Source organism: Centropristis striata, chromosome 2 (assembly GCF_030273125.1).
Source record: "Centropristis striata isolate RG_2023a ecotype Rhode Island chromosome 2, C.striata_1.0, whole genome shotgun sequence".
Taxonomy (NCBI): Eukaryota; Metazoa; Chordata; class Actinopteri; order Perciformes; family Serranidae; genus Centropristis; species Centropristis striata.
In genome coordinates, this window is record NC_081518.1 from 13,718,039 (window position 1) to 13,728,842 (window position 10,804).

Here is a 10,804-nt window from a genome sequence, read left to right on the forward strand (position 1 = left end):
CCCTATTGGAGAAAATCTACATGAAATACAAGAAAATTGGTGAATGAGTCAAATCTTAGGCGTCTTAACCTAAAGGCTAAGTGTAATTATGTAAAGGAGCATACTGTTTGTATTGACTTTGAAACACTTATACTGCTCGAGGCTTTTCCCGCAGAACATGGTTCTTAATCAAAATGTAGACATCTCAAAGGTTTACTATCGACAACATCAGCTAACTAGGAGTGTCTCAGTTTCCAGGTAACCAAAAGCAGCCACTCCTCTGTTTGTATTGCAGTGGAGCCAATAGTTTACAGCATCCACCTGACCTGCCGGCTTCACCTTACAGCACCATAAACTGCCGTAACGAGCCCTCTTCAGTCACCAGTGTCTGAACCACTCAAAGAACAACATGCAGGTCAAAAGAGATCCCTTTCTCAAAGTGTTTTCATTATTAAAGCATTAAAATGCTCCATTATAACACATGAGGAATTCCTTCTCTCACTTCTCATTAACTGTGGGAGTAATATCTGCCTGGTCACATGGTCTGTGGTGTCATAATGTCCGTGGCAGAGTCACGTACACAGGTTCCGGCCCTGCATACTTCCTCTTCTGTCATTGTTTCCCTAAATAACTTCATTGCACATAGCCTGAAAGTTCAACTTAAGTCCCCCCTGTCTCTCTACACTTGCAGTATATACGTGCAGTATATTTGACTACAAAATACCAAGCCAATGGCCTCCAGCCGTAATTAATATAGGACAGAGCTCATCGACAGCACCTCCTGTCAGTGTTTACATTCTATGAAGCTACAACTGTGACTGGGAAATATCCATGTAGCATTTAAAAACACATTGGAAGAGGAAGGAAACTGTGAAACAACCTCTGTGAAACCAGATAGGAGAAAAATTTACTGATAAAAGAGCAACTCAAACAGATCAGGAAATAAAAGCCATGCCTTTCCCCTCTCTCTCTATCTGTTCACACCCTTTGTTTAGTGTTTAATAATTCATGAAAAATCCTCTCAGATTCAACAGTCCAGTGGACTGTGTTTGCCACACTGTGTCATTTACTCATTCACTCACTGTAGGAGAGGAATGCTTTCTGGTGTTTTTGCTCTTTTTTGAGATTCGAGATTGACTTTAAGAGGATTTTCTCTCACTATAAACAATGGGAGTGTCGAACACCCACGCAGCCATAAACTAAGCAGATGAGTGCATTGGCCCATTGCTTTGATTGCAGTAATTATTTTACAACTGTCATCACTGGCAACAAATCTCACCACTCGCCTGTTTGAAAACAACATCACACATAGTTAATGCATGACTCATTCTTCAGCAAGAAAGCATATACGCGTATAACCAACAAAGTCAAACTATTTCTTTAAAAGCAGTCACAAATATATAGGTTTAGTTTTAAAAAAGGCTCTGAAATTCCTGAAAACAACTGCATGCAAGTTTTTAGGAAATGTTACTCAGCCTGGAGTATTGGGAACTATTTTCAGGAGTGGATTTATACACATTTGGTGCTCGAGTGCAGTGATCGTTAAAGTGGGTCACTGAAAAGTTTTCAGATAAAATGGATGAATAATGGTATGATTAGACTAGCAATCATCATTTTTTACACAAACTCCCCTCTTTTAATATGATTTATTTTTTATGTTTTATATATGTTTTGGAGAAACATGTCATAAAGGGCACAAATATGGCTTATTAGTGTGTTTTTAATGTGACAGCAGGAAACGCTCAATAACATTAAAGTTGGCTGAATTGTAGCTTCTTCAGTTTCAAGTTCCTGATATTGTGAATACTGTGTCTCATTGTCACACCTGAATATAATGGACTCAATCGTTGATGTTATTGGTAACACCTGTGCTGTTTGACCTCTGCCGTGTCTTGTGTTGTGTCCGCTGACTCTGCAGGCGGCACGTCAGCTCTGTCTTTCTCTCTTTAAGCACCTGTCTGTTTGGTCTCGAGTACTGCCTTTGTATTTCTGATGCCTCCATGTGTCAAAATGTCTATTATTAGGAAGGCCAATGGGGCTCTATGGCACAGAGCAATAGAGGCTTTGTCCACACAGTTAATAGTTCTTAGTGAGATAAATTCACTTAATATCACCAGCCTTTTCCTTTTATTTTGTGATGTGTTTACACTAAATCAGGGGATGCAGCACTTCTTCTAGCTAATTCAACTGAATTTATTGGTCAAACATATGTTTTGGCAGGTATATGATGCTAAGAAGAGATATTACTTTTAGCTTAATGTCACAGAAAAGACCAAGAATATCAGCCTAAAGACATTAATATGAATATTCCCACATAAAAATGCTTTTAACTTTTCGGTACTTTTGAAAACAAAAAACACCACTCTGATGAAGAAAGTTGAACATTTTTACAATAATAATTTATTGACACTGTACAGTTCATTATTGAGTTTACCTTTAGTCTTTAACAATCAGACTCTATTGTACATTCACACCTACTGTTACAGCAATTAAACACGTCAGCTTGTTCAAAGTAAATGTCACTCTATAGATGTAATCACAGAAACCCAGAGTAATACCATTTATTTTTTCCCTTCATGGCAGCGTGAGTATCTGTGACCAAAGCTTTCTACTGATGTGGATGGATGGATGGATGGATGTCCTTGGGCCGCTACAGAGCCAGGTGAAACCCCACCAGTGGAGCAGAAGCATTTCCGCACACTGACTGTCAAAGCATCTTAGTTTGTGCAGAAAGGATTCTGTTAGACTGATGGGGGGCAGGCAGGTGGCCGGACTGGAACTTTAGTTTTTTTTTTTACTTGGTGAGGCTTTTCACGTACTCCAGCTCCTCCACTGGTTTCCACTGCTGATTGATGGTGATGAACTGCAGCAAAAAGACAGAAATAGAAATGAGGCTTCCCCTGTCCTATTTGTAAGTGTTACATTGACTTAAAGTGACGTGTAACATGAGTAACGGCCAACCGGTTTATCAGACAGCTGATATCTATCCGTATCAAAATTAAATGCACTCAATTTTTACATAACATGAAATGGAGATATCAATGTTTGGGGTGATTTTTTTTTTTACTTAAATGGTCAGTCAAACTGACTGATACTAAACATACAGTAATATTAAGCCATTTAGTTTATTTTCTATTTATTCTTATAGCATTTAAATATACTGAAAATACTATACTGATACTTAACTATTTATTTTTGATTATTGTTTATTTATGTAGTCAGCGATTGACTGACACTGAACATACAGTACAGATGTTTATTTAGCTATTTATTTTCTCAATTTGTATTTCTACAATTAGTTGACAATGTAATACATTGTATGTTTAAATGCACAATAATATATCATGATAAATATTCTTTAATACATTTATTTGTCTATGAAAGAGGACTTCTGAGTACTTTTGCAGAGTCATATCAGTGCACATTTCACATATAAAAGGTCTATTTTCAATCTAACAAAAAATTCTATAATTCGGCAGCCACATCTGAATGTATTCCCTCGAGTATCAGTATTGTATCCAAACATGAGTACCTGTACCAACTTGTAGCACCATTTACATGAATTATCTGATGACACCCTAGCCGGCTGGTATTTGATAACATTTCCTCCTCAGTGACTCAGCAGCTTGTAGCCGCACACTGGGAAGATTCTGCTCATGTTTTTGAGTGCCAAGAGGAATAAAAAAATAAAATAAAAAAAAGAAAGCTTATTACGCTTATAAAACACCGCCCAAACATCATAAAACATTCTTCTATGTTAGATATTACCTTTTGTGGTTTTGATGGGTCCACCCTCTCCCATGGCTCAGGGTTTCTGGTTTTATTTAAACTAAAAATAGGGATTTAAAAAAGTTGCATCATCATTCAGCATGTCTTACACGCCAGAGGCTAATAGAAGTCACTCAAAGTAGGACATCAGGTAAGCGTAATCTTTATTTTAAAATAAACACAGTGGATAACAATTTCATCAAAATGAGAAAAAAGCACAATAACACTCACATTACATCCGGTTTAGTAAATAGAAAGTAGATAGCAGCAGAGGTGGACATGGTTGCAGCAAAAGCCATGAACCCTATTAGAGGAATCAGCTGAAATACACATGTAAAAAAATGTATTTGTAAATGTAATATTAAAATGCTTATATTAACCTTTAAATACAATATCCACAAAATAAAAATTCAATTTTGACAGTAAAAATGTATACAACTCACCTCCTTCTTCTTTCTCAACATTTGGAAAAATCCAACCATTTTTTCAAATTTGTCAAGTACCTAGAAAGACAAATTGATCATATATCCACTTAACAATGAGGCTGTTAGTCCATTTGGTGAATTAAAGTCAAGAAGTGATTCATGCAGCTGTGAGGAGGGTCTCACCTGTTGTTGCTGAGAAGTCCTTGATGTCTCTCAGCGCAGCATCCTGTGAGCCCGGCTGATGTAGGCTGGAGGAGAGGCTGTACGAGGTAAGAGGCACGTAGACAGACAGCTTCCTGCTCTGAAATGCACCAGTGGAGTTCAATCAGTCAACATATCCAATTTGCTAATGATCAATACCGATTCTGGGTGTGCAGCCCCCTCTTGTGGACACATTTTAAAACTGAAGGTCAGTGGCTGGTGGCTGGTTTAATCTCAAACATTAAGACATTTTAAGTGTTTATCAATCACACAAAAACACAAGAAAACAACAGACAAAGGTCAAGTTTTACTCATTTTATTTCAAATCAATATTTCTGTAATAATATATTTCATCAACACAGAGGGCTGTCATATGTGATTTGTCATCTGGGAGATTTCTGATATGTTTGGATCTGCTGGGCAGTGAGAGAGGGGCTCATTTTACTGAGGGACCGAAGGAAATATGTGTGTTTGATGGCAGAAGTCTCCATGTTCTCCTCTTGTAGCGCCAACAGAGCAGCCTGGAAAACCAAAACAATTTTCAGACATTCTTTGTCAATCTGTTTGTCATTGTCAACATTTGGAAACAGGATGTCATTTTGTATTTTCAGAAAAAAAAAGTCTTAACTTTACCTCTTTACACAGATTTTCCAAGTCGGCTCCAGAGTAAAGATCGGTCTTTGCGGCGAGCTCCTCCAGACAAACATCAGCACAGATGGGCATCGACTCTGTGAACGCCTTCAGGATGCAAAGACGAGTCTAGACACACAGATGTACGAGGTTAGTTAAATAAAGATACAAAAAGGCACGATTATCAGCTTATACATTTCCTCTAAAAAGATTGCTGTTGTTCTATAACTTTCACTTTTTTAATCCATATGCAAAATGTGTAAATGTTCTTCCACATTCTTGTTTGAGATTCAGCATGTGTAAGGTAAAAAAAACAAAAACACCTTTCTCCAGTTTATGTTCTCAGTTTTAGTCTTGTCCTCGGGTAAGATTTGACCACATTTGTTTTTATATTAGAAATTTGAGAAGCTTTCATGTAATTGCCCCTGAAATAACATGGATCAATTCTCAAATGTAAAACTTCAGGTTATGAGTATGAATTCAGTTGGCTTAGTCAGTTATTATTATCTTGGATAAGCATTATTAAACACAGAATTGGGTGTTGTTTATAAAGCTTGAAGGATAAATCAAGCAATTTTGACCTGGGAGGACAAAGGTCAAATAAATCAATGCAGAGGGATTTACCTTTTCTATTTCTTATTGAATCTTTGAGGAATTGATTCCCTGGACCACAAAAGACACAAAGCAAGTGGTGTGTGTGTGTGTGTGTGTGTTGCCTTTTATTCATCTCAGTTTTGGACCTTTAAAGTGACTTACCTGCTGGTCAGGTGGTGGGACATAGATAATGTGGTCGAGCCTGCCGGGTCTGAGGAGGGCGCTGTCTATGCAGTCGGGTCTGTTTGTGGCGGCTACAACCATCACATCCTTGTTGCAAACCTCCTGGCAGTCCAACTGTCAAAGAGCAAACACAGTTATTAGCATAAAGTGTTAATCAACAGAAGGAGTGTCAGCCTCAATAATATCTGACCTGTTCCTGCGTGTGATTCTCCGTCACTCCCTCCGCCTGGAGGATCTTCTCCGTCCCTCTCCTCTCCAGCGTCTTCAGGCCGACCCCGTCCATCTCATTCAGCAGCACTGACAGCAGGCGTGTCTGTACGCTGTTTGGTGTCTGACTGTTTGACCGCGATCCAATGAGAGAGTCGATCTCATCGAGGAACAGGATACAGGGAGCGCAGGCGCGGGCCTGCCGAAACAGCTGTGGACAGACAGGTGCAGGTGTTTACAGACGTGGATACAAACACAGCAGGTGTTATTATTAGAGACTGTGAGAAGAAAGTACCTGTGCTAAAGCCTTCTCCGAGTCTCCGACATAAGGAGAGTAGAGGTCAGCACCACCGACAGACAGGAAAGCACAGTGAGAAGAGCTGGCTGCAGCCTTGACCAGCGTCGTCTTTGCACATCCTGGAGGTCCATAGAGCAGCACGCCGCGGGGCCGACACAGACCCAGACGAACAAACGCCTCGGGGTATAACATCGGCCACTCAATACTCTTTGATGTTTAGACACAAAAGAGGGCAGATGGACGGAAATATGAGTATTTAAATTCAATGACAGGTATTTTTTTATCTGTAAACATGCTCAGATGATAATTCCTTGTGTTTTAATGTACGAGTCAAGTGCTGCTGCTCATTTACCTGTCTTAGTTTGAGTTTGATCTCATCCAGGCCTCCGATCTGCTCCCACGACACAGGAGAGAGCTCCGTCACACCCAGGCTGCTCCGCAGACAAGAGGGACGCACCACCTTCAGGGCCTCCTGGAAGTGCTTCATACCCACCAGCTGCTCTCCTGAACCCTGCAGACAATTATAAGAAGGCAACACAAGAAAAAAAATCATAAATGTGTTGATGCTCTGGAGGAATTTGAGGCCGGTTTACACTTCATTTCTGCTCAATTAAATTATTTTTTTCTGTACCAATATGAAACTCGAAGGAGTCCTGGGTACAATTTGGGGCAATATTAATCTGCAGTCAGGTAAAGGTAACTCTGAAGGGAGCCAAAATGTTGAGCTAAAAAGTCATAAAAATGTCCTTTTTATATATGTTGCTTGACTGCTGTATTTACCTTTGAGTTTTCCCGTATGGCGTGCATGGCAGCCTCCCTGCACAGGGCACTCAGGTCTGCTCCCACGTAGCCTGTAGTTCGCTGTGCCAGCTCTGCCATGTCCACGCCGGGACACACAGGCATCCTCGCACACAGAACAGACAAGATGTCTTTTCTCTGCTGCAAAGTGGGAGCTCCAATAATAACCTGAAGGAAAGATGGAGATTTCGATGTGAGATTTATTTGCATTTATTATTATGCACCGGGTTAAGTATTCATCATCCGCACCTCTCTGTCAAATCTTCCAGGCCTGCGTAGTGCTGGGTCTAAGCTGTCGGGCCGGTTGGTGGCAGCGGCGATGAGGAATCGATCAGACTGATTCATCCCGTCCATCAGCGTGAGGAGCTGAGCAACCAGGCGGTTCTCCGGTGCAGACGAGCCGGTCCTCCTCGGACACAGAGAGTCCAGCTCATCCAAGAAGAGCACACAGGGACCCTCCTCAGCTGCAGATCGAGCCCGCTCAAACACAGCACGCAACTTCTCCTCGCTCTCACCAGGCCGCGACCCCACCACCTGAAATCATCACCAACAATTACTATTATTAAAATAATAATATTCAATTCAATTCAACTTTATTTATAGAGCGCATTTCATGCACAAGGCAGACTCAATGTGCTTCACAATGTATTTACATAATTACAGTTAAAAAACAAAACAGAACACAGAAAAACAAACAAACAATTAAAAAAAAATCAATTACAAATTAATTGAAGAGTGCAGGCAGACAAGCTATGCCATATTCACCACATATACACTTACTTACTCACACATGCGCACCCACTCCCACAACCACACACACACGCACACAGTTCAACCGCATGCTGCTGAAAAAAGATAGGTTTTTAATCCGTTTTTAAAAATGGCTACTGATGTGGCATGTTTAACTGTGTCAGTAATATAGTATGAATAAGCTGTATCTATGTAACTTTGCAAGGTTTGTTCATTATGCTAAACAAGAAAAAAAACAAAAAAACAAAAGGAGCTGCTCTGTGTTCTGGTGGTACGACAGCAGATAGTGTTGTTGCTGTTGCTGGGGTGAGTATTTCTTTAATATGCTCTGGGCTCTACACAGGCACCTCACCAACATCACTGATGCTCAGTTGATGGTTCAGTAATGTTCTGGCTGGTTTTATCACCCACTACAGAGCCCTCCTGTCCTGCACTGTACATACCAATTTGCATGTTTACAATCAGGATGCTTTCTATTACTATTGTGTAAAAGTTAACAAAAACTTGGCAGGTAAAACCCATGCATTAAACAACTGATATATCTGTGCAAAATGTTGCATAATCCATATAGGGATAGGTATTTTAGCATTTAATGGCTGTAGTTTTACAAAGCAATCGTGGGAAAGGCTGCAAATTAAAGAAAGAATGTCACTTTTAGATTCAAAGGACTGTGAATTGTCTTAATTAAATTTTCTGACTCCAAAAAAAGTTTAAACGTTGTCTAAAATGTAAATGAAACAGAATGTGACCATATGTTCAATAGAAAACTGTACAAAAGACAATATATTTCACCGCTTAAAACCCACCTGCCCACCAGCAGGTAGAGGAAAGGTTAGACCAAAAAACCTTTTGTTTTCTTTTAACCTGATGGAGTTTCAGTTGTGTTTCAGCCACATGCTAAACAAGCACAACTGCAGAAACACCAAGATGTTGCCTTTTAAACAAACACATTTGTCCTCACAGTTATTCTGTTGTAAGCTTTGTCTCAGAAATTATATCAATTCTAGGATTTGTATTATGGGTTTGTATACATTATGTTATTATGCTATTATGTATACATAATAATAATAATATACTTATTATTATTATTTTACCTCTGGCCCTCTGACCACTACCAGGCTGGCTCCCACCTCCTCCACCACCCTGCGGACCAGCAGGGTCTTGCCGACGCCTGGAGGCCCCACCAGGAGCACACCTCTGGGACACAACACCCCGAGAGAGCTCAGGGTGTCAGGGTAGAGCAGGGGCAGTTGTAGCATCTCTCTCAGGGATGCTTTCACCTACAAAACAAACAACAAAAAAAATATAGGTAGGAAAGCACACTCTGGACGAATACCAATAATGTTACTACAGTGAATACATGCTGCTGACCTCCTCCAGTCCTCCCAGGGGGACTGTTTGCTGGTCCTGCAGCTGACTCCTGTAGTGCCGGACCGTCTGGATGCTGGTTATTTCCACACCAGTTTTTGAGGTGATGAGTCCGGCACCGAGAGACTCCACATTGATGCTTTCAATAACAACATATCTAATTTCTGTATCAAAGTCCCCCAAGTTTATCACATGCTTCTTGTGGACACACACACCTCTCAACATGTCTTTCACAAGCTCATGAACAAGACGAGGAGGTGTGTGTTTCCTAAAGTCAACACTCTGGACCACCACAGTTACTTTAACACTTTTCAGTTTGGGGCAGGGCACAGGTGTGAGCTGGTCCGGGTCCAGGCTGAGGTGGGTGGGAGGGTGAGTGATCAGACTTGGGGAGCAACATTTCAGGTCCATCTGCAGGAAGCCCTCCGCCAGGTCAGGCCGGGGCCAGGCGGTGCACAGGCAGCTTCCCCCGGGAACAGATACCAGCAGCGGGGAGCCCAGAGTCAGACCCAGCGCTGACATCAGACCTGGACCCAGTCTGCATCTCTGAGAGCCCCGGTCTGACGGATCCACTGACAGCAGCCGCAGAGACATTATTGTCCACCAGCAGCCTCACTGACAGTAAAACAAATAGAGACAAACAGATAACGACTTTATTAAAGCGCGAATAGCAGAAGCAGTGAAGCTGCTGCCATCAGTTAGCTTAGCTTTTAGCTTCAAATTTATTCTAAAGCTAACTGAGCCAATAAATACTTTCTAACAAAACCTGTGAGACAGTTACATACCAGATAAAGGGTGACACTCGTGAATGGTGGATAAAATGCTCTCGGTGTTCGCGGTGCTGATACAACAGACCAACTAATGTTTACAAAATCCATGTGGCGTTAGAAGAAGATGGCCAACCAAAACGTTTTCCTGCGCTGTTGAAACTGGTTTCCGCTTCGCAAATGTACCTGTTATTATGAGTTTATACAGACATTGAAACCATAAAAAATATTTTTTTATCGTGTCTTGTATATTCATTGGGATCTTTTGCAGTGTTTTTAATATTGGATCACTTAAAGTTTTCAGATTCCTACAAATATAAATACAGTTTATAAAAGTAAAGTGAGTTTGGGAATACATTTAAACGAGATAGCGAGAGATGAATGTGTATGGTAAAGTAGGTTCATTAAAATATTTTTTTCGTGAATACAGTAACATTTTTACACAAGGCAATAATTTGGAAAACAGTCATCCTTTTGCACCTTTGCAAATGTTTTATTTTGTCATTATTTTCTTATAAGCTTAAGCATAAATTAATGGCGAAAGACTGTTAAATCATTCACATAATCTAATAATAAAAACCTTTAGTGTTTACTTCTATAGTAGTGTTTTTGCGTTTTGTTATTATTTCTCATTTATTTGCTTATTTGTTTCAAATGAAATCTATAGATGAAAAACAGCAAAAAAATAAATTATAGAGCCATATATGTAAATAATATTTTGATAACAATACTAAAACAAGCAAGGAAATGGTTCTTGTCGTCCAACAATAAATTAAGTTTTACGCCAACCGTTCTCTGGCGTCACCCTGCGTCCAGAAAATAAAATGCAGTAAATT

The 10,804-nt window shown here is 40.2% G+C and overlaps 2 protein-coding genes across 3 annotated transcripts; both read right to left on the reverse strand.

Moving 5' to 3' along the window:
* Positions 1-2,356: 2,356 nt before the first annotated feature.
* Positions 2,357-4,453, reverse strand: c2h15orf48 (chromosome 2 C15orf48 homolog). Of its 2 annotated transcripts, XM_059355433.1 has the most exons (5): positions 4,356-4,453; positions 4,191-4,250; positions 3,979-4,067; positions 3,748-3,808; positions 2,357-2,842 (listed from the first exon to the last, which is right to left on the reverse strand). In XM_059355433.1, exons 2-5 carry the CDS (start codon positions 4,227-4,229, stop codon positions 2,774-2,776), a joined length of 258 nt encoding a protein of 85 aa, XP_059211416.1. In that variant the 5' UTR covers positions 4,230-4,250; positions 4,356-4,453; the 3' UTR covers positions 2,357-2,773. The 2 variants fall into 2 exon arrangements, with proteins under 2 accessions (XP_059211416.1, XP_059211423.1); XM_059355440.1 differs by lacking the exon at positions 4,356-4,453 and having other exon boundaries at positions 4,191-4,324.
* Positions 4,454-4,673: 220 nt separating this feature from the next.
* afg2b (AFG2 AAA ATPase homolog B) lies at positions 4,674-10,758 on the reverse strand. Its single transcript, XM_059352949.1, has 11 exons — positions 9,987-10,758; positions 9,205-9,816; positions 8,928-9,113; positions 7,333-7,617; positions 7,066-7,251; positions 6,638-6,796; positions 6,283-6,492; positions 5,971-6,198; positions 5,760-5,894; positions 5,007-5,132; positions 4,674-4,894 (listed from the first exon to the last, which is right to left on the reverse strand). The coding sequence occupies exons 2-11, from the start codon at positions 9,793-9,795 to the stop codon at positions 4,757-4,759; spliced, it is 2,244 nt and encodes a 747-aa protein (XP_059208932.1). The 5' UTR covers positions 9,796-9,816; positions 9,987-10,758; the 3' UTR covers positions 4,674-4,756.
* Positions 10,759-10,804: the final 46 nt, after the last annotated feature.

What these genes read in the sequence shown, in the direction of transcription:
- afg2b (XM_059352949.1), bottom strand. Translation starts at nt 9,795, where the DNA reads ATGTCTCTGCGGCTGCTGTCAGTGGATCCGTCAGACCGGGGCTCTCAG. An exon ending in TCAAACTCAAACTAAGACAG is followed by an intron (nt 6,493 to 6,637) that starts GTAAATGAGCAG and finishes TAAACATCAAAG; the next exon opens with AGTATTGAGTGGCCGATGTT. An exon ending in CGGAGAAGGCTTTAGCACAG is followed by an intron (nt 6,199 to 6,282) that starts GTACTTTCTTCT and finishes GTCTGTCCACAG; the next exon opens with CTGTTTCGGCAGGCCCGCGC.
- c2h15orf48 (XM_059355433.1), bottom strand. Translation starts at nt 4,229, where the DNA reads ATGGTTGGATTTTTCCAAATGTTGAGAAAGAAGAAGGAG. An exon ending in TGTTGAGAAAGAAGAAGGAG is followed by an intron (nt 4,068 to 4,190) that starts GTGAGTTGTATA and finishes TGTGTATTTCAG; the next exon opens with CTGATTCCTCTAATAGGGTT. An exon ending in ACCCATCAAAACCACAAAAG is followed by an intron (nt 2,843 to 3,747) that starts GTAATATCTAAC and finishes TTTTTGCTGCAG; the next exon opens with TTCATCACCATCAATCAGCA.